This window comes from Oryctolagus cuniculus, chromosome 18 (assembly GCF_051225735.1).
Source record: "Oryctolagus cuniculus isolate XC-2025 breed Fujian yellow rabbit chromosome 18, ASM5122573v1, whole genome shotgun sequence".
NCBI classification, from domain to species: Eukaryota; Metazoa; Chordata; class Mammalia; order Lagomorpha; family Leporidae; genus Oryctolagus; species Oryctolagus cuniculus.
The window spans coordinates 344045-371760 of NC_142884.1; the positions used below are offsets into that span (position 1 = coordinate 344045).

Sequence of the window (27716 nt, forward strand, 5' to 3'; positions counted from 1 at the left end):
GCCTCTACTCACACAGGGCCAGGCCGTCGGAAGCCTGGAGGCCATACTTTCCTCCTCTTCAGTGTGTCTCTCGTAAGAGTGAGCAGAGTCCTGAGAAAACCGAAGTCGAGAGGGGAGGACCATGAGGACTACGCCTAGGGGCTCACTTGCCTCTGCTCAGAAGCGGCTCCATCAGAGGGAGAACGCCCAGGGCGAGTCGTCTGGCCCGACTCCCACACGCCCAGAGGCGATCAGTTCCCCCCTGATCCAGGAAGACCTCTTCCTACGTCCCCCACGTCGGGGGGACGATCGGCTCTGGTACCCTCCTCAGGGCCGGAAGAAGTAGTCTCCTCTCAGTCCCCGACCCCGATCACACCGCCCCTTCCGGCTCCACGGCACAAGGACAACAGGTGAGGCCGGCTCCGGGCTCCTAAACCTGGTAGGGAAAGGAGTGCCTTCGCCCGCAGGGAGTGGACGCTGGCCCAGCCCGCGCAGCCCCCGACGGGCGCGGATCTCACGCCGCACTCACCCGGCGCGCGCTGCAGAATGGCGCCCGTCGGCCCGCGGTGAAGTGCGTCAGCACGCGAACCTGGACTACAACTCCCAGACGCCCCCGCGGCGCGCTCCGCTCGACCTCCCTCGGGCGGCAGCCATCTTGGCCGGCCCTTTGGGGCTGCAGGCGAAGGCCGGGTGTGCAGGAGGAAGGCGCTCGTCGGGGCACCTCGGCAACCCAACTGTACAGGAGGAGGTCACTGGTGCGGGATTCTAGGCCGCGGACGCCCCCTGCTTCGTGGAGGGTGACCCAGAGGGAGCGTTGTGTCGCCCTCCCCCCGCCCCCGCCACGAGGGAGAGGGAGGGGGTGGGGGAGTGACAGGTCTGTCCGGAACTAATTAGACCCTCCTGCGAGGGAGGAGAGAGCGGGCGTCATTGGCTCTGCTGACCCGTCGTTTAGGGGGGAGGCGGGGCTAAGGGCCTCACAAGTTCCGGCAGAGGGGAGCGGGAGGGAGAGGGGAGGCGGCTGAGGAACGCGCGCACCGCGGAAGAAGGGGCGGGGAGCGTGCGCGGCGGGCGTCCGCGCGGGTGTGCGGGCGCCTCACGGAGAGTGGGCGGGCCCGGGGTGGCTGGGCCCGGGACCGCCTCGTTCCGGGAGGAGCAGCGGTAGGGAGGCGTGAGCTCTGCAGGAGCCTGCGCCAGTGTCCCGGGATGAGTAAGGTTTGGTGCCGGGGGCCGAGGTGTCCATGGAGGAAGGGGAAGGCGAAGCCGTCGCTGCCCAGAACCCGGGCCCGGGTCTGGTGTGGTCCGGACTTCCTTGGGGCCCGGGGGCTGTGGTGTCTCGCCTTGATCTGCCCTGCCCCGCCCAGAGCCCGGTGTGCCCTGTTGCTTGGAGTTTTTGCCCCGTCTCAGCGGCCTTGTCCTTCGTCGGGTCATCCTGTGCTGCTTGATAACTTGTGCCAGGGGTTGTTAATTCTTACGACCACTGTGGAGAGTCCGCCTTCAGGCCGCTCACTGTTCATCCTGATGTTTGTAGGAAGTCTTGATTTGGCGTCTGTACTCAGAGACCTTGCGGATGCTTTCCATTCTCACAGCATTTCCTCGGATTCTTCCCCACCTCGGGTACTGTCCTCAGTGAATAAGTAATGTGGCCTCTTTGTGTATTTACACTTTAAAAAGTGTAAGGATAAATTTCTCCTGTTTGAAGATTTCTCTTGGGACACACATTGCAGCACAGAGGTTTAGCTGCTGCTTGGGATAGCTGCATCCAGTATCAGAGTGCATGTTTGAGTCCAGGCTGCTCCACTTCTCATCCAGCTTCCTGCTGTGGTGCCTGGGAAGCCAGCAGATGATAGCCCGAGTGGGAGACCAGGTTGGAGTTTACAGGTCCTGATTTGGCCTTACCTAGCCCCTGTTCTTAAGAGCATTTGGGGAGGGAACCAGCAGATTCTCTGTCTTTCCTCCTCTGTCACTGCCTTTCAAGAAAATAATTTTTAAAAAATGACTTGTAGTAATTACAGCAACCACAGGAAATGATTACAAAGAGCAGAGTTTAGTCTCTCGAAGGACGCCAAAAAGACATCAGTCTCTGCTGGCAGGCACATTGCTGTCAGTAGGAGTTTGTTTAAGAATAACCAGCATGGGGCTGGTGCTGTGGCATAGTGGGTAAAGCTGCCACCTGTAGCACTGGCATCTCCTGGGTGCTGGTTTGAGTCCTGGCTGCTCCACTTCCAGTCCAGCTCCCTGCTAATATGCCTAGGAAAGCAGTGGAGGATGGCCTAAATGCTTGGGCCCCTGCCACCCACATGGGAGACCTGGATGAAACTCCTGGTTTCTGGCTCCTGGTGCAGCCCCAGCATTGTGGCCATTTAGGGAGTGAAATCTTAAAAAAAAAAAATAATAATAACCAGCATTACAGATAGCCATAGCAAAGGTACAAGGAAGCAGCATTTAGAGACATCGTTGAATTGCTGGATCACACTAATACAAAAGTGGCACTGGCAGTCTAACTCCCCAGGCATGTGAGTGAAAAATTCTGACGATGTTAGTATGAGATGAGTTTGCTAGTACTTGCAACAAAGCCTCTTGAGTCACACGACAGCAGTGGCAGACCCACTTGTTTTCAATTTGAAACTGTTTAAAATGGCAGCGTGGGTCCTCTGTTTTCCATTAACTGCATGCAGCTCAAAGATTTTTTTATAGTGTATATGATGGCAGAAATGAAGTTTTGATCTTTCCAGCTGCATAACTGTTTATTTATATAGACATGTATTAATCACATAAGTCAAGGGAAACTGTAGTACCAAAACTTTATACCACTTCCTGGGCAATATCATCTCAGAGGTAGCCTCTATCCTAATTATCTCCATCAGCTAGCTTTTGTTTGCAAACGTCACATAAATGGAACCATACAGTCCATATATTTTTTTTTTCTGACAGAATTCTTTCACTCCACATGATAGTTTTGTTTCATCTAAGGTTCTGTATTACTAGTGCATTCTTTTTTGGGGACCCAGTTCATACCTCTGTGTTGAGTGACTTATGTTATTATTATGTTGTTTTGGGGAATTTTTCTATATGCAGTACAATTTCTGAACCCTTGGAAGTCAAATTGCTAATTCTTTCCTCATATGTGACATCTTTGTTGAGCATAAAATCAGTCTTAGAAAAACTGGAATCCCTACTTGTCTTCCAGAGTTCGGTTTTCAGGAGAGCAAACCCAGCTGCTTAGATTTGTTGTTTATAAGCGATTTTGGTTGGAACTTGTGAGGTCTGCATCATCCTTAGAGTATGGAGGTTTCACCAGGCTGTGGTACATCTTTAATTCTGCCTGAACATTGGCTATGTCCTTAGAAGTATGAAATGCACACAATTCTTTATGATACCTCTCATTAATAGCTGAATGCCTTTGGGGAAACATTTTTTAGTTTAATGCACTTGATTTCTGTGAAGTGACAATGTGGATTATGCAGGGAAAATGGATGGCATATCCTTAAGCCTTTTCTATGAACATTGTAAACTTACATGTATGGTACTGATTCTTATGATGCCCAGATTTTATGATATCTGTGATTATTTTTTTTAATACACAAGTGTTTTTAAGGATTTATTTTATTTATTTGAAAGAGTTACAGAGAGAGGTAAAGCCAGAGAGAGAGAAAGAGGTCCTTCATTCGCTGGTTCACTCCCCAACTGGCCGCAACGGCCAGAGCTGAGCTGATCTGAAGCCAGGAGCCAGGAGCTTCTTCCGGGTTTCCCACGTGGGTGCAGAGGCCCAAGGACTTGGGCCATCTTTCACTGCCTTCCCAGGTCACAGCAGAGAGCTGGATTGGAAGTAGAGCAGCCAGGACTTGAACCAGCGCCCATATGGGATGCCGGCGCTTCAGGCCAGGGTTTTAACCCGCTGTGTGCCACAGCACCGGCCCCTCTGTGATACTTAATGGTTGGTGGTTCTCTGATTCAGATATGATGTAAAAAGCTGGATGTGGGGGCTGGCACTGTGTTGTAGCAGGTTAGGCCTCCACTTGAGATGCCAGCATCTTATATGGGCACCTGTTTGAGTCCTGGCTGCTCCACTTCTGATCCAGCTTACTGCTAATGCTTTTGGGAAAGTAGTGGAAGATGGCCCAAGTACTTGGGCCCCTGCACCCACGAGGGAGACCTGTATATGGTTCCTGGCTCCTGGCTTTGGCGTGGCCCATCCCTGGCTGTTGTATTTATTTGGGATGTGAACCAGCTGGTGGAAGATCTCTCTCTAACTAATAATCTCCCTCTCCGTAACTCTTTCAAATAAATCTTTTTTTTAAAAAAAAAGCTGGATATACTATTGATATTGATAACATTTACATTTGATTATAACATTGTTTTGGTGATACATTGTGCACAAGTTCTAGGCTGTGATTACATGGTGTTTCTGTAACAAGTTAAAAGCATAGGTACACTAGAATTGCTCATACCTGCTCATCTGTGACTGCAAGGAGCCACGAGTATATGGTGTTATTACATTTTGATACTCTACTTATTTATGGCTCATTTCTACCTCATTTCTGGTTTAATCTCTGATATGAAATAAAAAGGTATTACAAATCTTAGCTTCACCTTGTTCTGTTCAGTGACTTTCTCTAATTGGTGTGAGTTTTCTAGTGTCAAATAAGATCAAAGCCATGCTTGAAAGCTGGCCAACACTGACTCCATTCATATTCTCCAGTATGAATCACCTTGAGGAAGTGTTATATACGTAGGCTCTTCCATACTAACTACTCATACAGCATTCTCCATCCCAGTATGAGTTCTCTGATGTCACACCATTAAGGGCTGACCTTGTCTAAAGCTTTTCCTGCAGTGTCTACATTCATGAGAGAAGAGCAAGTGTAAAGTCTTCCCCTGAATGATCACATTAATAGGGGTTCTCTCCTTTATAAATCCTTAGATTCATGGTCATTCCTTAAAAAGAATGTCCTAAATTCATTACAAATAGTTTCTCACAAGCACAGGTTATCTCATACTGAGTGAAGGACAATTTGTGCCTACAGTCTCCACATTGGTTACTCCTCTATGAGTTCAAAGTGTACTGAAAGGCATCTTTCTCAGTGCTCTCCCACACTCAACACTTCCGTAAGTTTTGTTAGTAAAATGGCACAGTCTTGACACCATCGTAGGTCACACACAACACTTCCGTAAGTTTTGTTAGTAAAATGGCACAGTCCTGACACCATCGTAGGTCACACACAACACTTCCGTAAGTTTTGTTAGTGAAATGGCACAGTCCTGACACCATCCTAGGTCACACACAACACTTCCGTAAGTTTTGTTAGTGAAATGGCACAGTCCTGACACCATCCTAGGTCACACACAACACTTCCGTAAGTTTTGTTAGTGAAATGGCACAGTCCTGACACCATCCTAGGTCACACTCAACACTTCGGTAAGTTTTGTTAGTGAAATGGCACAGTCCTGACACCATCCTAGGTCACACTCAACACTTCCGTAAGTTTTGTTAGTAAAATGGCACAGTCCTGACACCATCCTAGGCTCTAGCCCCACCACTGCTGGAAGCCAGGTAGCCACATGGCCCAACCACTGGTGTCAGCCTCACCCCCATCCTAATGGGATTCACTGCCCCTGCTTCCCTGCCCGCCCCCTGGCAAAGTTTTAAAAGGACCTGTTCCTGAACAGGTGGCCCTCTCTGTCTCTTGATCTCTCTCCTATGCTCTCCTCCCTCTTTTCCTTCTTTGCCCCTACCCTCTGGTCTGTTGGGTTTTCCCAATAAGCCCTTTCCCTTACTCTGATGTTTGGTGTGTTTGGTGGTGGCCTTACAGCTCAGATAGGCTAATCTCTGTTCAAAGGTGTCTTGGCACTCACTACATTTTTATAATTCATCTGAAGTCAAAAAGTATATACCTCAGTGAGAGATTTTTTCACATTGAGGGTTTCTTTTTGTTCTGCAGAGTTTGTCTCCTGTACAAATTCTCTTGTGCCCAAGATGGGAGGAGCTCTCAATACCCCTTCTCATATTCCTTACATTTAAATGGTCACTCTCAGGGCTATCTGCAGCATATTGAGTAAACCCACTGTCCGCGACACCAGCATCCCATATGGGCATGCTGGTTGTGTCCTGGCTGCTCTACTTGATCCAGCTCCTTGCGAATGGCCTGGGGAAAGCAGTGGAAGACGGCCCAAGTGTTTGGGCCCCTGCCACCCATGTGGGAAACCTGGATGAACCTCCTGGCTTCGGCTTGGCTCAGTCCTGGCTATTGTAGCTATCTGGGAAGTAAAACAGTGGATGGAAGATCTACCTCTGTTTGTCTCCTCTGTAACTCTTTCAAATAAATAAGTAAATCTTTTTTTAAGGCATTCTCTTGCATAATTCTATTGAAGTTTGTGCTACATTTTATTTATTTAAAGGCAGGCACAGAGAAAGATTTCTTTTCTTCTGGTTCACTTCCAAAGTGTCCGCAAGAGCCAAGGCTGGATTAGGCCAAAGCCAAGAACTGGGAGCACAATCCAGGTCTTGCACCTGGGTGGCAGAGACCCAAGTACTTGAGCCATTTCCACTGCCTCCAAGGTGCGAGGGAACTGGAATGGGGAGCAGAGCTGGGAGTTGAAGCCAAGCACTCAGATACAGGATTCCCCATACCCCCCCCCCCCGCCAATGCTTAACTGCTGTGCTCATACTCACTCTTAATCCTATTTGATTATATAAATCCAATAGATGGGTAGCACAACAAATCCAATAATGGCAATAAAATAAAGCACGTATTATCAAATGTTAATTGCCTAATCTAGGGCCTGAGTGTTCACAGTTTATAAAGATTTCTGTATGTTTGAAAATATTCTTAGGAAAATGTTGTAGGAAACTAAGGGCAATAAATCTAATGTTTTTTGACGTTTAGACCTCTTTGAAGCAACCACCCCTCAGTAGTTTCTCAACAGATTGTCTCTAAGCCACTCACCTTTCCTAAAATTAAAAAATAGTCTGGGGGCCTGCGCTGTGGCACAGCAGGTTAACGCCCTGGCCTGAAGCGCCGGCATCCCATATGGGTGCCGGTTCTAGTCCCAGCTGCTCCACTTCCGATCCAGCTCTCTGCCATGGCCTAGGAAAGTAGTAGAAGATGGCCCAAGTCCTTGGGCCCCTGCACCCATGTGGAAGACCAGGAAGAAGCTCCTGGCTCCTGGCTTTGGAGCGGTGCAGCTCTGGCCATTGCGGCCAATTGGGGAGTGAACCAGCAGATGGAAGACTCTCTCTGCTTCTCTGTGTAACTCTGACTTTCAACAAAAAAATAAATAAATCTTAAAAAAAAATTAGTCTGGAGGCAGGCATTTAGCTAAGCAGGACACTGGCCTCCGGGGCCCTATCAGAGTACCTGGGTTTGATACCCAGATCTGGCTCCTGGTCCCAGCTGCCTGCTGATGCGACCGTGGGAAGCGTGGTAGGGGCTCAGGTGGGTCTGGGCCACCCACATGCGAGAGCTGCACTCAGTTGGCTTCTGGGTCCTTCCCATCTGCACCCCACGGTTCGGGTCGGAGCTCGCTCCGTTTCTGTACCTCTGCGATGAATGAAAACTCAGAGCAAAGGCACAACTCTGACCTGAATCCCTAGGGTGACCAGAAGTCAAGTCAAGGCTAGTTACCTGCCGACTAGGCCAGGCTCATCGTTCTGCGGGATGTCTTGAAACCAGGCACGGCGACGGCTTTCGAGTTCTGGTCTGCCTGATGCTGGAGTCTGAACACCGCGGACGGGGTCCCCCTGAAGCCCCGCGATCCCCGATCTCGCCTGAGCGCCTTGAAGACCTCGCCATCGAGATCCCGCGCCATCTCCCCGCACAGCCGGAAGAGGAGCCACCGCCCGGGCCAATGGTCTCGCGCAGGGCCTTCTGGGAGATGTGGCGTTTACACGGCGCATGCGCCACGGGGTGGGGAGGGCCGTGGGGTTGGTGGCGGGCGCCTGCCTTTGGTGCGGCTGCGCAGAGATGTTGTGTTTTAGGCCTTGATGTATGTAGCACATTTTGGTATCAGGGAGTGCCTAATTATTCTAACCAGATAGGTACTTTGGACTCCCTCCCTCGTCCATGTTACCTGTAAATCATTTTATTCTGGGAGCAGAGGATGTCCTGGAAATGAAATCGCTATAAATCCCTTTGGTAATTTTGTGAAGATTGATATTTTATAAGGTTGATATATTAATTTAAGATTTTCTATTTAGGAATAATATTAACCTAAAGGTTATTAGGTTATTAATATTATTAGGTTCATATTTATATAAAATAATATTAACCTAAATACCTTTGTATTCTAAACATATTAGGTCTGGAATAAGATTTCTTAAAAAAAGATTTATTTATTTTATTTGAAAGAGTTACAAAGAGAAAGAGGGAGAGGGAGAGAGAGAGAGGGAGAGAGAGGTCTTCCATCCGCTGGTTCACTCCCCAATGGCCACAATGGACGAGAGCGGGGCTGAGCAAAGCCAGGGGCCAGGAGCTCTTCTGGCTCTCCCACGAGGTTGTAGGGGCCCCAGGACTTGGGCCATCTTCTACTGCTTTCCCAGGCCACAGCAGAGAGCTGGATTGGAAGTGGAGCAGCTGGAACTCAAACAGGCTGCCATATGGGCTGCTGGCACTGCAGGTGGTGGCTTTACCCGCTATGCCATAGCACCACTGGCCCCATGTAACGAGATTTTATATTTTCTTCATAAAGAACCTTTGCTACTTTTGCTAATTCATTCCCAGTTACTCCCACTATCATTATTATGAATGATATTCTATTGTAATTAGACTATTTTTCCAATTTCCACTTCAAAATTGTGAAGGATTTGAAACTGCAGAGAACAATAAAATATATGAAGTACAGAGATGATGCCCATGTATTATGATTGAGGTTTTTACCTGTGTTAACATGGAATCAACTTTTGAATTTTTTTTACATCACAGGTATATTTGGGGTTCCCTTTGTCTCTTCCTGGTCTATTTCCCTCTCTCTAGTTAGGTGCCACTTCCTTAAGGTTGGGATAGCTTTCTGTTTTTTTTTTTTAATTATTATTTCCTATGTATCCTTTTCTATATACTATATAGATTTTGTTTTTTATTGCCACATAAATTACATTTTGTGGATAAAAGCTTATTTTACTTTATGCATGCAGTGTGTCTTTTGGAGAACTGACTGCTTTGTGTGCAAGTTATTCCTTGGCTTTCAATTTTTATTTATTTAAGAGAGAGCTATAATCTGTTCACCCCCAACTGCTCACTATGACCAGGGTTGGAACCAGGAACTCAATCCAGGTCTCCTACATGGGTGTCAGGAATCCAATTACTTGAGCCATCACTTGCTACCTTCCAGGATCTGCATTAGAATGAAGCTGGAGTTTGGTATTTTTTTTTTTTTTAAGATTTATTTGTTTGAATATTGGAGAGAGAGAGAAAGAGAGGGAGAGGGAGAGAGGGAGGGAGAGACTAACTATCTGCTGGTTCAGTCCCTAAATGATTGTAATAGCAGGGGTCAGGCCAGGCCACAGCTAGGAGCCTGGAACTCTATCCTGGTCTCCCACAAGAGTGGCAAGGATCCGAGCATTCGCGCCATCTCTGCTGCTTTCTCAGGCACATTATCAGAGGGCTGGATCAGAAGTAGAGCATCTGGGACTCGAACTGATGCCCATATTGGATGCCGGTGTTGAGGGCAGTGGCTCACCTCACTATGCCACAATGAGGGCCCCTTGAGCTGGGTCTTGAACGCAGGTACTCTGATGTTAAGTGTGGGCATCTTAACCAGTGTATTAACTGCTAGACTAAACACCAGCCCCAGTCCTTTTAACTGCTATATATTGCTTCACTGAATGTACCACAATTTCTCCCTCTGTCACAAATGTTCAGGCTTTCAGTTTTCCCATACTGAAAGTAGAGAGTAACTATGGGAAGAATGAAAACAATGTACAGTTTCCATTTAATGGCTGTTACTACTATAGAGAAAAACTGTAAAGACTTACTTTGTAGTTCTCACATCTATGTACTTTGACAAATTCTGGCACCTTCTGGTTATTCTGCCTGTCAGATGCCCTGAGTAAAAATGCTAACCAGTGCTTGTTTCCCAACCAAACTTCCAAATCACTTCCCTGAAACATAACTAAAACACAATAAAATGCTCCTAAAACACAATGAAATGGCCACCTGTAAGGAGTAAACTTTAAGAATGTGTCAGATGTTTAAAGCATCACTTTGTTCCCTAAATAATATTGTCCTTGACAATGACTTTGAATGTTGCAATGTCTTCCATTGTGATGGCTGTTATCACTTGCTTTGCTGCCTTCATGATTTTATTCAATACTTTTTTCAACTTGTTGGACACTCATTATACAATACTAAGAAAAAGCAAGGAAAAACATAAAAGACACTGCGGGGTGAGCATTTTAATCAGTAGTTAAATCTCCACTTGGGACACCCATATCTGAGTGCCTGGCTCAACTTCTGGTGTTTACACTTGCTATCCAGCTCTCTGCTATGGCCTGGGGAAGCAGGAGAAGATGACCAAGTCCTTGGGCCCCTGCACCCACGTGGGAGACCGGGAAGAAGCTCCTGGCTCCTGGCTTCAGATTGACCCAGCTCCGATTGTTGCTGCCATTTGGGGAGTGAACCAGTGGATGGAAGATCTCTCTCTGACTCTGCCTTTCGGTAATTCTGCCTTTCAAATAAATAAATCTTAAAAAAATCTATTGGTGGAGAGTCTTTGAGAATTGCCATCTCATTCTTGACCAGGGCGGGGATCCCCACTCCACACCCTTCAGGGCCTCTTTGGGGGTTCCCCCATCCTCTGATTAATGTTGGACGGTGGGCACATGGGTTATTTATTTTGCACTCATCTGAGTTTTATTATTGGAATAGTTTTTACAGACATACATACAGAAGATTTCATTTCAAAGCGTATTTCCTACTGCTTACTACTAGCCCATATATTGCTTTTTCTATAACATTCGCATTATTAATCTTCCATCTAAAATCCTTACTTCACTGTCTAGTCTAAAAACGTGTAGTTTGTTTCAGCTTTAAAATAGAATGAGGTGTACTTTGCGGAAGTTACCATATTTGTCATATTTTTGGGCAAATTATTCAGTAAATAAAGCTAAGGCGCTGCAATAAAACAGCATCGGGTTAAAGCGTGATAGAAACACCCGTGAGCCCACGTCGCTGTAAAGCCGTGACCAAGTAACACATGAGCGGGGAGGCGGGCAGGAACGGCGAGCGCGGCGGTCTCCGGCCCCTGACCGGCCCCTGACCGGTCCCGCCGGCCGCGGGCAGTGCGGACGCCGCCGCCGGCCGCAGCGCCGCGAACGACGCGCACATCCGGGTCCCGGAGCGCGCCTGCGCACTCGGCGCGAACATGGCCGCCGCCGGCCGCCCGCGGTGAGTGGGTCTTCGCCCCCGGCTCATCAGTCTCTCGGGTTCCTCCAAGAGGGCGACGTGGGAGTGAAGGGTGCGGAGTCCTGGTGAGGCGGTGGGCGGCGCGTCCGCTCGCGAGTTTCGCGCGGGTTTTCTCCAGGGCGCGGCTCTGGCTCGGGACGCCGCTGGCCAGGCGGGCGTGGACGACCCCGGGCGGGTGGGATCGTCCGCGCGAGGCTGTGGTGAGAGGGACTCTGCCTTCGCGTCGCCGTGGCTTCCGCGCCCGAGTCTCCTGCGGGTCTTGCCACGGCTTTGCGGGGGCCGGCGGGGCGCGCTGGCCTGGCGCGGGGCAGCGCCCGCGTCGCTGGGTCCCTCTCGGCGCGCGCGGCTTCGCGCCGCAGGTCTGTGCGGGCTTCCGCCGAGTCCCGCAGGTGTCTGCACCTGCTCCCCTTCCCCTCCTCGGAGATTGGCAAAGTCGCGTTCTGCTGCGGTTCCAGTGAGAGCCGCTGCTTCCCACCTGTTCAGCGGCCCTGTGTTTGACCTGGTATTTCCTTAGTCCACTCCGCCTCGCATAGTTTGTAATAACGATTTTCATACGTGTAGACAAACTGAAAAAACTTGTTCACTGATCGATCTTGTACCGACCTGCTAACGTGCTTCGTGTTTGATGTGTCTGGTTATCTTTGCTTTTGTCCATCCTTTTAGCCATCCATTCATTCAGCTTTTTTTTGGAAATGTTTCAATGTGAGTTGTAGGTAGCACTGTTGCTGTGGATACTTTCTCATCAAACGCCTAACTATGCTTAACATGAATTAGAGTTCTTTATAGCTTTTTAACACTTTTGGGGGCAAAGTTGACGTAGAGGGAAACACACAGGTCTTCATTGGACCGCTGGATGAGTTTTGACAAGTATAGCCTAAACTCTTACCAACATCACAGTCACCCTAGAAAGAGCCCTTAATATTTGGCAGTTAACAAATGTAATTTGTAGGGATGTGGGCCTGTAAAAATGTGTGTTGAACACCAAGCATTAGTCTGTTCCTGCACTTCCACAACAGCAACTTTTCTCTGTCCTTTTGTCCTCCTCACCCAACCTTTTATTTTGAAGTTTCCCACCTAAAGAGAAGCTGCAGGAATAGTTTAGTGAGCACTTGTAAAATTTAGATTCTCAAGTTGCTAACATTTTGCCATATTAACCTTACTTTTGTTTTCTCCCTGTGTCAAGTGCACAGATGCTGTCTTTTTATATTTTACATAAACATTTCCCCACTGTGGGTATGGCACAGGAAGGTGTGATCCAGTTATATATTTATATACACATTTTTAGCTGAATTACTGAAAGTATATTGTAGACATTATACTTCATCCTGAAATGCTTCTGCCTTGATCTCCTAAGAGTAAGAACGTTATTGAACAAAACTACAATATTATTATTACACCGAATGACTTTTTTATTCATAAAGAACTCTTGTCCGATATGCAGACTGTATATAGCTAGATTTTTTTTTAAAAAAGATTTATTTATTTATTTGAAGGGCAGAGTTACAGAGAGGCAGAGAGAGAGAGAGTCTTCCGTCCACTGGTTCACTCCCCAGATGGCCACAACAGCTGGAGCTGCACTGATCCAAAGACAGGAGCTAGGCTAGAGCTTCTTCCAGGTCTCCCACGCAGGTGCGTGGGCCCAAGGGCTTCAGTCATCTGCTGCTGCTTTCCTAAGCCATAGCAGAGAGCTGGATCGGAAGTAGAGCAGCCAGGACTCGAACCGGTGCCCATATGGGATGCCGGCACTGCAGGTGGCAGCTTTACCTGCTTTGCCACTGCGCCAGCCCCTGAATTTTTATGACTCAGGAGCCATGTGGATCCATGTAGTTGTCATGTCTGTTTGTCTCCTTCAACTCCTGAATGGTACTCTCCTTTCCATGACATTGATTTCTTTTTTTTTTTTTTTTTTTTTTGTTTTTTTGACAGGCAGAGTGGACAGTGAGAGAGAGAGACAGAGAGAAAGGTCTTCCTTTTGCCGTTGGTTCACCCTCCAATGGCCGCCGCGGCTGGCGCGCTGCGGCCGGCGCACCGCACTGATCCGATGGCAGGAGCCAGGAGCCAGGTGCTTTTCCTGGTCTCCCATGGGGTGCAGGGCCCAAGCACCTGGGCCATCCTCCACTGCACTCCCTGGCCACAGCAGAGGGCTGGCCTGGAAGAGGGGCAACCGGGACAGAATCTGGCGCCCCGACCAGGACTAGAACCCGGTGTGCCGGCACCGCTAGGCGGAGGATTAACCTAGTGAGCCGCGACGCCGGCAACATTGATTTCTTTTAAAAAGACTCAGCTGATTATTTTGTAGGTTACCACTCAGTGTTCACTTGGTATTCTAATAATTAAGCTCGGTTCTCTATCTTTGACAGAAAATTACCTAAGTGATGTCCTTCTTCTTCTTCTTCTTTTTTTTTTTGTGATGTCCTTCTTGGTATATCAAAATCAAGAGGCACATGAGGTTGATGGTGATCGGATTTGGTCCTGTGATAAGTGCTGTCTGCCAGGGTGCTCCACTACTCTCCTCTTTGTTGTTAGTAAAGCATCCTTGGGGTGGTACTTTGAATTTCTTGTTATTTTAAAATTTTCTTTCAATCTTCTTTTCAGTTTTTAAAAATATTTTGTATATTTGAAAGACAGGAGTTACAAGAGATGAGGAGGGGGACTGTTTTCTATCATCTGGTTCACTCCGCAAATGGCCACAAAGGCCAGAGCTGAGCCAATCCAAAGCCAGAAGCTTCTTCCAGGTCTCCCATGTGAATAGAGGGGCCCAGGACTAGGCCATCTTCTACTGCTTTTCCAGGCCATAGCAGAGACAGGGATTGGAATTGGAGCAGCCAGGACTTGAACCGGCGCCCACCTGGGAAGCCAACACTGCAGGCCAAAGCTTTAACCCACTGTGCCACAGTGCCAGCCCCTCTTCTGTTCATTTTGATATAGCCATGTGTTTCACATTTTTAATGTTTATGCCATTTAGGTATTGTTTAAGAAACTCTGATAACTCAGATAGTCTGTAGTTTGATATTTTATTCTAATCATTTTCAGGGTTTTCTTCATATTTAGATCTTTGATCCATCTGAGATTCTTAAGTATATGTATGTATGATTGTGTTTAAACTAGAATTTGTAATTTGTCATTTTAAAAAAGCATTTAAGGAAATAATTATTTCTGTGATTTGAGGCTACCTTTACCACTTTCCAAACTGTCATATGCCTTCAAATCTATATGGGACTCTCTCCTCCCCTTATCTTCACAGGGCTGCTTGATTACTAGAACTTTAGAAGGAACCTTGACTTTAGTAGAGCTGTTGCCAGCTCTCCTACTCTCCCCCACCTTTTAAAAAAGATTTATTTATTTATTGAAAGAGTGAGAGAGAGATCAGCCATCCATGGGTTTACTCCCTGAAGGCCCACACAGCTGGGGTTGTGCCAGATCCATCTGAGGTTCCTGCAGGAGCGTCAGTAGCCCAAGTACTTGGGCCGTCACCTGCTGCCTTTCGGGCACATAGGCAGGAAACTGGATTGGAAGTAGAGGGAGTCCTAGCTCTCAGGCACTCTCAGACGGGCTGAAGGGTTCCAAGCGGCAGCTTAACCAACTGTGCCACGATGGCTGCCTTAAAGAAGTTTTTAAAAAATTTGATATTTGATTTGAAAGACGTAGAGACAGGGGCTGGTGCTGTGGTGCAGCAGGTTAAAGCCCTGGCCTGAAGCACCGGCATTCCATATGGGCGCCGGTTCCCCATATGGGCGCCGGTTCTAGTCCTAGATGCTCCACTTCTGATCTGACTCTCTGCTATGGCCTGGGAAAGCAGTGGATGACAGCCGAAGTCCTTGGGCACCCACATGAGAGAACTGGAGGAAGCTCCTGGCTCCTGACTTCAGATTGGCTCAACTCCGGCCGCTGTGGCCATCTGGGGAGTGAACCAGCGGATGGAAGATCTATCTCTCTGTCTCTGACTCTCTCTGTAACTCTTTCAAATAAATAAAATAAACCTTAAAAAAAAAAAAAAAAAGGAAAGGAAAGACATAGAGACAGAGACTGGCAGAGAGAGTCTTCCTTCAGCTGATTCATTCCCCAAATGCCTGCAACAGTTGGGGCTGGGCCAGGCTGAAGCCAGGAGCTGGAAACTCAGTCTAGATATCCTACATGGGTAAGAAGGATCCAAGTGCTTTACCCATCAGCTGCTGCCTCCCCAGATGCACATCAGCAGGAAGTTGGAATTGGAAGTAGAGCTGGGACTTGAATCCAAGCACTCTGATATGGGATGTGGGCATCCCGAGCTGTGTCTTAACTGCTGAGCCAAATGCCCACCCCTTCAATGTCATTTTCTTGAAATATTTATTTATTTATTTATTTGAAAGGCGGAGTTACAGTGGCAGAGGCAGAGAGAGAAAGAGATTTTCCATCCACTGGTTAACTCCCCAAGTGGCCTCATAGGCTGGAGCTGAGCTGATCAAAGCCAGGAGCCAAGAGCTTCTTCCTGGTCTTCCCTGTGGGTGCATGGGTCCAAGGACTTGGGCCATCTTCCAGTGGTTTCCCAGGCCATAGCAGAGAGCTGGATCAGAAGTGGAGCAGCTGGGACTCGAACCAGCGGAGCCAGCACCCATAAGGGATGCTGACTCTGCAGGTGGTAGGCTTTACCCGCTACACCACGGTACCAGTGCCTAATGTCATTTTTTGAAGCATAAAAGTTTTAACTTTGATGTAATAGTTTTAAATTTTATGTTAAATCCTGTGGTCTATTTTTAATTTTTGTGTAATTTCCACTCTTTATGATCAGTCTTTCGTAGTGTGCTTTTTATCAGGCATTTTACAGGTAGTATTACATACCTTTATAAGTAAAATAATTCTGAAGCTCTGAGTCCATGTAAAGAATAAAAGGAAAGGCATTTTTATTAGGAGATGTTTTTGTATTTAAATACTTGGACATAGATAACCAAAAGGGCATAGGGAGCAGTCATGTAGTGGAAACTATACATCTGGGCTACTGCTGTGGTATAGTAGGTAAAGCCACTGCCTGCAGTGCCGGCAGCCCATATGGGCGCCAGTTTAAGTCCTGGCTGCTCCACTTCCATTCTAGCTCTCTGCCATGGCCTGGGAAAACAGTGGAAGATGGCCTTGGGTCCCTGCACCCGTGTGGGAGACCCAGGAGAAACTCCTGGCTCCTGGCTTTGGATCTGCCCAGCTCTGGCTGTTGCGGCCACTTGGGGAGTGAACCAGCGGATGGAGGACCTCTCTCTCTCTCTGCCTCTGCCTTTCTGTAACTCTACCTTTCAAATAAATAAATAAATCTTAAAAAAAAGAAAAGAAAAGAAACTGTACATCTGGATTAAGAGAAATGGGACAGTCAGAATTTATTGGCTTCAGTGAAACTGGTGAAGTGAGGACTGGGTAGATGCTACTCTAACAGTGAGTGCTGGGGAAGACACAGACTAGATGGACTAAACAGGAGAGGAAGAGAGTATCTCGGTGGAGGCCGGTTATCATCATGTATGGAGTTAGGCAACCCAAGTATTTTGACACTTTGTGTTGTGACCTGAAGCAGCGCTGGGGCAGCTTATCACAGAAAGTAGTTCTCCAGTCCTGAAGTATCAGCATGTGCTGGGACAACATTCAGTGTGTAGAAAGCTTTGTGGAGATCACCTCCAGTGGTGGCAATGGGAACAGGACAAGTTACAGAAGGAATCAGTAGTACAGTGGGTGTCAGAGAAATGAAATGGTGGCCATCTGTGGGCAGGGTCAGGGTGAGTGGAGGGATGGGCAACAAAGAACTCCCAAAATATGTGAACAAAGTCAAGATTACCTTTTTTTGCAACTTAATTTTTGTGTCTTTGTTCTCCTAAAAATAGATAAATCTGTAGGAGGGCAATAATGAGACATTATTTAAGTAATAATCTCAGTTCATGAAATTCAGTTAGATTCTTGAATTAAATGCTCTAATTTAATAATGTTTTCCCTGACCTGTCCTTCTGTATACTTGTGATCATTTGTTACCTCACTATGATACTCAGGCCTTTTTTGGCTGAAGATTTCTTTTCTTTTTTTTTTTTTTTTTGACAGGCAGAGTTAGACAGTGAGAGAGAGAGAGAGAGAGAAAGGTCTTCCTTTTCCGTTGGTTCACCTTCCAATTGGCCACTGCGGCTGGCGCACCGCGCTCATCCGAAGCCAGGAGCCAGGTGTTTCTCTTGGTCTCCCATGCGGGTGCAGGGCCTGAGGACTTGGGCCATCCTCCATTGTACTCCCGGGCCACAGCAGAGCGCTGGACTTAAGAGGAGCAACTGGGACAGAATCCGGCGCCCCGACCGGGACTAGAACCTGGGGTGCCGGCGCCGCAGGCGGAGGATTAGCCTAATGAGCCCTGGCGCCGGTTGGCTGAGGATTTCTTAGTCTGTCGTGGCTGCTATAACAAAATACCATAAACTAGGTAGCTTCTAAACAACAAAAAATTACTTCTTACATATCCAGAGGTTAGGAAGTCCGAGATCAGGGAACCGGAAGATTTGATATCTGGTGAGGGCCTGTCTTCTGGATCATAGAAGGTGACTTCTAGCTTGTTTCCTATACGGGGAAGTGACAAGGGAGGTCTCTGGGGCCTCTTATATAAGAGCACTAATCCCAGCTGTGCGCGCTCTATCCCCATGGATGTAATCCCCTTCCCCAAATTCTCACCTAACATCATCATCTTGAAGGGTCAAGACACATCTTGAGGAGAGAGACAGATATTCAGATGATAGCTTAGGGTGTAATTAGAAGGGCTAATTTTCTTTCTTTCTTTTTTTTTTTTTTATTTGACTTTTCTTTTTTAAAGATTTATTTATTTTACTTGAAAGAGTTCCACAGAGAGGCAGAGGCAGAGAGAGAGAGGTTTTCTATCCGCTGGTTCACTCCCCAATTGGCCACAATGGCTGGAGCTGTGCCGATCCAAAGCCAGGAGCTTCTTCCAGGTCTCCCATGTGGGTGCAGGGGTCCAAGGGCTTTGGTCATCCTCTGCTGCTTTCCCAGGCCATAGCAGAGAGCTGGATGGGAAGTGGAGCAGCCGGGACTTGAACCATTGCCCATATGGGTGCCGGCACTTTCCCTGCTGCACCATAGCGCCGGCCCCTAGAATGGTTGATTTTCATTGAGAGGGGAGAAGTCAGACTGAGGAACGGTAAATTCTGGGTAGTGTCTTGATTTACTGTAAGCATCCTCCTCTGTGAGGGAACCTTTTCCCCAGGGACTTTAAACAAGTACTATATTGTTCTGTTCTAACATGCCTCAGAGTGAAACCTGCAGGAACTTCAGTGCCCAGGATAGCCCAGCATCATGTGAGCTGGTTCTTTGCACGGTTGCAGGTTTTGTTTCCCCAGCCCAGGCTCATCAGATGCTAGGAATTTCCCCTGCTTCAGTCTTTCTACCAACCTAACACCTCTGAAGCTATCCAGTATTCTAAGGGGTAGTACCACCAAAGTGAAATAGATCATGCTGAGGAAACTTGTCTCTGTACAGATGATAGCCTTCAACATCACTAGCACTGTTCTTTAAGGCTTAAATTACTTATGAGTATTACAAGTTTTTTGAGGTATAATTTATATGCAATGTGATTCACACTGAGTGCCAAAATTCAGTGGCTTTTAGTATATTCACAGAGTTGTTCAACCATTACCATTATCTTATTACAGATCATTTTTATCCACTCAAGAAGAAACTCATAGCCTTTAGTACCTACTCCCTATTTCCTCCCTAGCCCCTGGCAACCACTAATCTACTTTCTGTCTCTGGATTTACCTGTTCTGGACATTTCATCTAAATGAAATCATACAATTTGTGGTCTTTCGTGTCTGGCATCTTTCATGGTCCATGTTTTTGAAAATTCACCCATGTTGGGGCATGTCAGTTCTTCATTCCTTTTTAAGGCAGAAGAAAATTCCATGTGGATATATCACATTTTGTGTAACTTTTCTTTCTTTTTTTTTTTTTAAATATTTATTTACTTATTTGAAAGTCAGAGTTACACAGAGAGAGGAGAGGCAGAGAGAGAGAGGTTTTCCATCCAATGGTTCACTCCCCAGTTGGCCACAACAGCCAGAGCTGCGGGATCTGAAGCCAGGAGCTAGGAGCTTCTTCCAGATCTCCCACGCAAGTGCAGGGGCCCAAGGACTTGGGCCATCTTCTACTGCTTTTCCAGGCCATAGCAGAGAGCTGGATGGGAAGTGGAGCAGCCGGGTCTCGAACTGGCGCCCACGTGGGATGCCAGCGCTTCATGCCAGGGCATTAACCCGTTGCACCAGAGCGCTGGCCCCCTCTGTCTGATTTTTTAAAAAATAGCCATGCCAGTGAGTTTTATTTATTTATTTTTAAAAGATTCGGAGCCCGCGCTGTGGCATAGCCAGTAAAGCCGTGCCTGCACTGCTGGCATCCCATATGGGTGGCGGTTTGAGTCCCGGCTGCTCCACTTCCAGTCCAGCTCCCTGCTGATGTTCCTGGGAAAGAAGCAGAGGATGGCCCAAGAGTTTGGGATGGCCCGTCTGCTGGTTCATGAGCTCTCCACGTGAGATGCCTGGAAGAAGCTCCTGGCTCCTCGCTTCAGTTGACCCAGCTCCAGCCACTGTGGCCGTTTGGGGAGTGAACCAGCAGATGAAAGATTTTTCTGTCTCTCCCTCTCTCTCTCTCTGTAACTCTGACTTTCAAATAAATACGTAAATCTTTTTAAAAAGGTTTATTTATTTGAAAGAGTTACAGAGAGAGAGAGAGAGATCTTCCATCTACTGGTTCACTCCGCAAATGGCTACAGTGGCCCTGGGCTTGGCCAGGCCAAAGCCAGGAGCCAGAATCTTCTTCAGGGTCTTTCATGTGGGTGTAGGGGCTCAAACACTTAGGGCATCTTCTGCTGCCTTCCGATGCACATTAACAGAGAGCTGGATCGGAAGTGGAGCAGCTAGGACACAAACTGGACCCATATGGAATGCTGGTGTCACAAACAAAAGTCCAGTGACTGTGCCACAACACCTACTCCTGTACCAGTGAGTTTAAAGTGGTTTCTCACTGATGGATTTGTTGTTGTTGTTGTTGTTTTGACAGAGCATACTCGCAACTGCTGGTTCTTGCCCTAAAAGTCTTCAGTGGCTTGGACTAGGGCCAAAGTTCGTATTGGAAAACTCAACCCAGGTACCCACATTAGTGACAAGAACCCAATTACTTGAGCCATCACTGTAGCCTTCCATGGTCTGCATTAGCAGGAAGCTGGGGTCAGGAGCCAAAACAAGTAATCAAATCCTTTGGCTGTGACTCCTATATGGGATGTAGGCCTCCTAACTGGCCACTTAACATCTAGGCTAAATGCCCAGCACCCTCATTGTGGTTTGGATTAGCATTTCCTTGTTGACTAGTAACTCAAGCAGGTGGCTTACTTAACCTGCCTCTTCTCCAAAGTTTATATGTTGAAGCCCAGTCCTAGTATGATGATATTTGGAGATGAGGCCTTTGATAGGCAGTTAGGACATGAGGGTGAAGTCTTCATGTGTGAGGTCAGTGCCTTAATAAGAAGAGACACAAGAGAGCTTGTTCTCTGTCTGTGCCATGTAGGGGCACAGTGGGAAGGTGGCCTTTTACAAACCAGGAAGAGGGCCCTTACTGGCACCTGACCATGCTGGTCCTCTTGATTTTGGACTAACCAACTTCCAGAACTGTGAGACTATTTTAAATTCGGAAAGCAGCTTAACTAAGACAAAATCCTTTACTTATTTTAAGAAACTTGGTTCTTAAAGAAAAAAAAATTACTTCTCTAAAGGGAAGGAGAACAGGAGGGGAGGAAAGAGGGAGGGGGAGAGAGAGAGAGAAAAAGAAAAGGAGAAAGAATGAACATGCTCCCATCTGCTAGTTTGTTCCCCAGATGCTTGCAGTGGAGAGGGCTGGGCCAGACCAGGCTGGCAGTGGGAGCTGGGAGCTCAGTCCAGGCCTCCTTTGTGGTGGCAGGAACCCAACTACTTGAGGCATTGCCTGGAAGGTGGAATGGGGAGTGGAGCCAAGACAAAAAAGATGGAGTCTAATATGATACATGTTCTAGATGTTTTTTTTTTTTTAAGATTTATATGAAAGGCAGAGTTACAGAGGCAGAGGCAAAGAGAGAGAAAAAGGTCTTCCATTTGCTGATTCACTTCCCAAGTGGTTACAACAGTCAGAGCTGGGCCGATCCAAAGCCAGGAGCCAGGAGCTTCTGCCTGGTCTCCCATGTAGGTGCAGGAGCCCAAAGACTTGGGCTATCTTCCACTGCTTTCTTAGGCCATAGCAGAGAGTTGGATCGGAAATGGAGCGGCTCGGACTTGAACTGGCACCCATATGGATGCTGGCTCTTCAAGCAGTGGCTTTACCCATACCCCCGGAGCAACTGTTAAAGATAATATGGACATTTATTTTCTTCCTCAAGACTAATTTTCTTCCCTCAAGACAGGTGTCTTGCCAGGGCATTATCATAATTTTACTTCCAGAATATTTTGTATTTCACTCTCTGCCTTTGAAATAAATGAATCCTATGCTGGCGCTGTGGCTCAATAGGCTAATCCGCCGCCTTGCGGCGCCGGCACACCGGGTTCTAGTCCTGGTCGGGGCGCTGGATTCTGTCCTGGTTGCCCCCCTTCCAGGCCAGCTCTCTGCTATGGCCTGGGAGTGCAGTGGAGGATGGCCCAAGTCCTTGGGCCCTGCATCCGCATGGGAGACCAGGAGAAGCACCTGGCTCCTGCCATCGGATCAGCGCGATGCACTGGCCGCGGCGGCCATTGGAGGGTGAACCAACGGCAAAGGAAGACCTTTCTCTCTCTCTCACTGTCTACTCTGCCTGTCAAAAAAAAAAAAAAAAAAAAAAAAAAACCTAAAAATAAATAAAAAATAAAACAGATCATTCTGATATTTCTCTGTTAAGCATAATGTTCACCTTAATTTCCTGTGATGCTGTTAACAATTTTCAGTAGGAGTCTGAGCTTTCTTTGGAGTACTTTATGAATTTATTGAGTTAAAGAGGTCTGTTACTTTAATCTGAAAGTGTTTTGTCCACGGGTCTGGGTGTGATTTCTTCCTATCACTTTCCAAATGTATTGAGATATTGTATAAGGGAGCTGTCTTTTGGTAAAGTGGAGAATTGCATCAATAGCTATTATAATACTTCATAGTCAGGCCAGCACTGTGATACAGCAGGGTAAAGCTGTGGCCTGCAGCACCAGCATCCCATGTGGGCACTGGTTCGAGTTCTAGCTGCTCCACTTCTACTTCTTTCTGTCTTGCTTTCTTTCTGTCTTTCTGTCTTTCGATCTTTCTGTCTTGCTTTCTTTCTGTCTTTCCTGGAAAGACAGAGTTACACACACAGAGAGAGAGAGAGGTCTTCCATCTGCTGCTTCACTCCCTAGATGGCCACAATGGCCAGAGCTGTGCCAATCCGAAGCCAGGATCCAAGAGCTTCTTCCAGGTCTCCCATGTGGGTGCAGGGGCCCAAGGACTTGGCTCATCTTCTGCTGCTTTCCCAGGCCATAGCAGAGAGCTGGATTGGAAGAGGAGCAGTCAGGACTAGAACCTATACCCATATGGGATGCCGGCACTTCAGGGCTTTAACCTGCTGCGCCACAGCACTGTCCCATTAGTCATATCATTTTACTCAAGTTAACAGTGAGCAATATGTTACATGATTTTTAAAAAAGATTATTTATTTGAATGACAGAGGGAGAGCATGAGAGAGGTTTTCCATCTGCTGGTTTACTCCCCAAGTGTCCACAGCAGTCAGGTCTAGACCAGGCTAAAGGTAGGAGTCAGGACCTTCATGCTGGTCTCCAACATGAGAGGCAGGGCCCCAAGTACTGGGCCATCTTCCATTGCTTTCCAAGGTACATTAGGGAGCTGCATCGAAGTGGAGCAGCCAGCCTTGAACTGGCACATCAGTATGGGGTGCTGGTATTGCAAGCAACTTCTTAATCCTCTGTTCCACAATACTGGCGCCATGTGTAAACTTTGTTTTGTTATCTTTATTTGGTAAGATGTTAAAGGCGGGACCTACTCTTGAATTTTTTTCTAGTGGTGGAATAAGATACATAATTATTAAGGGGTTCCACTCACATTGAATTTATGATTTGTCCAAATGAACTTAGGAGCAGTAAATGGTTTTATTATTGGAGGATTATCCATCATTCAGTGAAACCAGCAAGGTGTTTCTAAGTGCACACGCTTCATTGATATCCCAGGGTGTGTTTTTGGTTCATTTCAGTAGTATATGTAGCTTCTCAGTGATGGCCTGAGGAAAATTTGTAGATCACCTCAGAGGTCACCATTGTGATTGACCTGCTGCATGCAGCCTGTGTTCAGGATCCACAGGAATATAATCTTTAGTCTTATTTTTAAAAAATTGTTTGAGGGGCTGGCGCTGTAGCATAGTGGGTAAGGCTACCACCTGCAGTGCCAGCATCCCATATGGGTCCCTGTTTGAGTCCCAGCTGCTCCACTTCTGATCCAGCTCTCTGCCATGGCCTGGGAAAGCAGTAGAAGATGGCCCAAGTCCTTGGGCCCCTGCACCCACGTGGGAGACCCAGAAGAAGCTTCTGGCTCCTGCCCTCAGATCGGTTCAGCTCCGGCCATTGCGGCCATCTGGGGAGTGAACCAGCAGATGGAAGACCTCTCTCTATTTGCCTCTGCCTCTCCGTAACTCTGCCCTTCAAATAAATTAATAAATCTTTTTAAAAAATTGTTTATTTGAGAGGCAGAGAGAGACAGTCAGTTAGACAGTTGCCATCCACTGTGTTTCCTAAGTACCTGGAATGGCTGGGGCTGGGCCAGGACTGAAGCTGGGAGCTGGGAACTCAGTCGAGGGCTCTTTTGTGGGTGGCAGGAGCCCAGTTACTTGAGCCAGGGTCTGCATTAGTAGGAACCTGGAATCAGGAGCTGGAGTTGGGATTTGAAGCCGGGTACTCCAGTGTAGGTCTAATTTCATTTTACTTACCCCTCCTCCCCAAAAAAAAAGAAAAAAAGAAAAAGAAGATCCAGTTATCTAAATATTTGAAGTCAAAGGAGTGGGGAGAAGGTGGTGAGAGAAAGATTGATAACAATGAAGACACTAGCAGCCATTTTCAGATTCTGTGCATTGCCCTCTCAGCCTGTGATTTGTTTCCATGCCAGCCTGCGGGCAGTCATTGACAGATGTAGGACTCACCAGTCAGAGACTTCAGGTCACCAAGCTCGTTCTGTGCTCTGTTCTTGGAGGTAAAACTTTGACCACATAGCTGGGGCAAGAACTGCTGTTCAGTGCAGTTGTAAGTACACTAGAAAGTTGAGCCTTTGGGAGTTTGTACTGATGGTTAGTAAGGATCGTGGGTGATGGGGACAACACCGTGGCTGAAATGGAAAGCAGTGAACCCTTGCCTTTGGTCACTCCTGTCCTTGGTGATATTTATATGCAATACCACTTCTTGTACCTGCTCTCTGGTAGGATGAAAATGCTATGTGGTTCTTTTTGAATCTGTTCTTAGCTTTGTCCCTTGTTTCTCATTTACCTCTCCTTTGTACAGACGTGATTTCCAAAAAGAAAGCTAGTAAAAATATACTCCCACATGGGTGACCCATCATTGTTTTCTGTTCCTTTTCCAAATACAGCTTCCTAGACCTAAGTTTGCCCTTTCTTTTCTTTTCAGTCTGGGACATGAAACTGAAAATGATAACTCAGAATATTCCTGATGAAGAAATATCCTGTGATGTAGAAATGGAAGGATTTAGGACAGAGAGTCCCTGTTTCTCCACTGTAAGTGACAGTTGGGATTATGAGAACCAAGAAGAACATTTGAGGCAGTCAGCTTTAACCCAGGAGAAACCAGGGGCTCAGGAAACAAGTTGCGAATGTCCTGGTTTTAGGGAGAATGTGAATGCAGACTCAGACCTTTCAACACCTCGGAGAGTTCCTATAACAAATGGCTTTCATATACATGACTCAGATGTTCAAAGTTTGGATTGTGATCTAACCCTACACAGTTGTCCCCAAAGTTATACGGCTAAGAGAGCCAGCAACAGTGATGCCTGCGGAAAATCCTCCAACCATTCCATGGAAGTTATACAACTTGGAAGAAATCAAATGAGAGATAAATCCTATAAATACCCCCAAAATGTTAAATCTTTCAATCATTTTACCTTCCTTGGTGATCAGAAAATAACAAAAAGAACCAAGAAACTGTATCAAGGCAAGGACTTTGAGGACATCTTTACCCTGGGTTCATCTCTTGATGAAAGTAGGAGGAGTTACCCTGGAGAGAAGCCATATAAATGTACTGAATGTGGCAAATGCTTCAAACGGAATTCCTCTCTTGTTTTGCATCACCGGACTCACACTGGAGAGAAGCCTTATACCTGTAGTGAGTGTGGAAAATCCTTCTCTAAGAACTACAACCTGATTGTGCATCAAAGGATCCACACAGGAGAGAAGCCGTACAAATGCAGTAAATGTGGGAAAGCTTTCAGTGATGGGTCAGCTCTGACACAACACCAGAGGATTCACACGGGTGAGAAGCCTTATGAATGTGTAGAGTGTGGAAAAACCTTCAACCGCAATTCTTCCTTGATTTTGCATCAAAGGACTCATACAGGGGAAAAGCCATACAGATGCAATGAGTGTGGGAAACCCTTCACTGACATCTCCCACCTCACTGTGCATCTCAGAATCCACACTGGTGAGAAGCCCTATGAGTGTAGCAAATGTGGGAAGGCTTTCCGAGATGGTTCATACCTTACCCAGCATGAGAGGACCCACACTGGAGAGAAACCATTTGAATGTGTGGAATGTGGAAAATCCTTTAATCGCAATTCTCACCTCATTGTGCATCAAAAAATCCATTCTGGAGAGAAACCCTATGAATGTAAAGAATGTGGGAAAACTTTCATTGAGAGTGCATACCTCATCAGGCACCAGAGGATTCATACTGGCGAGAAGCCCTATGGCTGTAACCAGTGTCAGAAACTTTTCAGGAATATTGCTGGCCTCATCCGGCACCAGAGGACTCATACTGGTGAGAAGCCCTATGAATGTAATCAGTGTGGCAAAGCTTTCAGGGACAGCTCCTGTCTGACCAAGCACCAGAGAATTCACACTAAGGAGACTCCATACCATTGTCCAGAATGTGGGAAGTCCTTCAAGCAGAACTCTCACCTGGCTGTACATCAGAGACTCCATAACAGGGAGGGTCCCAGCCAGTGTCCTCAGTGTGGGAAGACATTTAGGAGGAGCTCATCCCTTGTCCGACATCAAAGAACACACCCTAAGGAGCAACTTGTGGAAACGTAATTAATCTGGGCCACCTTATTCTCCCAGTTTTGCAGAAAATTCTCAGAAACCTTCATGAAATAGGTATGTCTTCAGATGTGACTCTTCCCTGGTCAGTGGGAAAGAATTCTTTAAGCTATCCAGTGGAATTGAAGAATATGAAACATTCTTTAGCTATATTGTTAAATCTCTTCATTAGGGGACTAACATAGAAAACATAGGAAGGTAACAAATTTGTAAAATGGTTTCAGGGATTGTTTAGCCTTTATCAAACAATAGCACATACACTGGAATAAAACATGAGATTGTGAGGAAGGCACTTTCCTAAAGATATTCAAAAACTTTTGCATCAGAATACTTAAACTGGAAAGAACCTGTGAATATATTCAGTAAATAATTGGTATGAGGAATTATTTAATAGGTATTACCCACCAATTGTAAATGAGTAAATCCTTAATAGATTCAAACCTTGTAGGTATAAACAGGAAGAGAAAGAAACTTTTGGCAGCAGCCTTTACTGTTTTGTTTTCCTTGTATTAGCAAAGTTGTACTGTAAGAGATCCCACACAGTGCTTCACCCCACATAAATCACAGAATTTTAGATTTCTTTTTGAATGTATTTATGTGTCAGACTCCTGCCAGAATGCTGAGAACTCATTTCAGAAGGGGAAACTGAACAAAGAAATTGCTTGTGAATGGACAGTGAATTTATTCCTCTTAAGACGAAAATAAGCTTGTACTAAGATGGAAAGGTTGCTTCCAGGAAATGTGATATGTTTTAGTTTTTGAAACAAAACAGCAGTTATGTTTACATGATCACCCTCTCCTTCCATTGTCCTAATTTGTTGAATTTGACCACCCTACACCATAATTATAAAGGTTTTATTGCCATATTGCCAATGCTTATTAAAAGGTTTACTGTCATTATGGCCATGTAAAAGATAAGTGCACATGGATACAGATTGAAAGTGGATGATGGAGAAATAAGTGGTTTTCTTTGGGGACTGGAAGTATGTATTTTCTTTTCTTCTACAAATCCTACATTGTTGGTATAATTAATTTGATAATGAATAAAACATGAAGCCAAAAGCAAA

General features: G+C 46.5%; 2 protein-coding genes across 11 annotated transcripts in view; one reads left to right on the top strand and one right to left on the bottom strand.

The window, feature by feature from the left end:
- The window catches only part of ZNF274 (zinc finger protein 274), a 33321-nt gene extending 25595 nt beyond the window's left edge, over positions 1-7726 (bottom strand). For 2 of the 6 annotated variants that reach the window (XM_070063348.2, XM_008249008.5), the window contains exons 1-2: positions 509-640; positions 13-90 (exon numbers count right to left, since the gene is read on the bottom strand). In XM_070063348.2, the coding sequence (XP_069919449.2) occupies positions 13-45 (33 nt within the window). In that variant the 5' untranslated portion in view covers positions 46-90; positions 509-640. Of the gene's footprint in view, positions 1-12; positions 309-508; positions 641-7601 lie in introns of those variants that run through there. The other 4 variants (XM_089319878.1, XM_089319879.1, XM_008249007.5 and 1 more) reach the window with 4 other exon arrangements.
- ZNF329 (zinc finger protein 329) lies at positions 244-27716 on the top strand. 5 transcript variants are annotated; one of them, XM_089319893.1, is made up of 2 exons: positions 244-389; positions 25007-27716. In XM_089319893.1, the coding sequence occupies exon 2, from the start codon at positions 25015-25017 to the stop codon at positions 26641-26643; it is 1629 nt and encodes a 542-aa protein (XP_089176019.1). In that variant the 5' UTR covers positions 244-389; positions 25007-25014; the 3' UTR covers positions 26644-27716. The 5 variants fall into 5 exon arrangements, with proteins under 5 accessions (XP_089176019.1, XP_089176018.1, XP_089176016.1 ...); XM_089319892.1 differs by lacking the exon at positions 244-389 and adding an exon at positions 622-734; XM_089319890.1 differs by lacking the exon at positions 244-389 and adding an exon at positions 11245-11357.

Bases quoted from the DNA above. Each gene is read 5' to 3' on its own strand.
- ZNF329 (XM_089319893.1), top strand. From the start codon at position 25,015: ATGAAACTGAAAATGATAACTCAGAATATTCCTGATGAAGAAATATCC.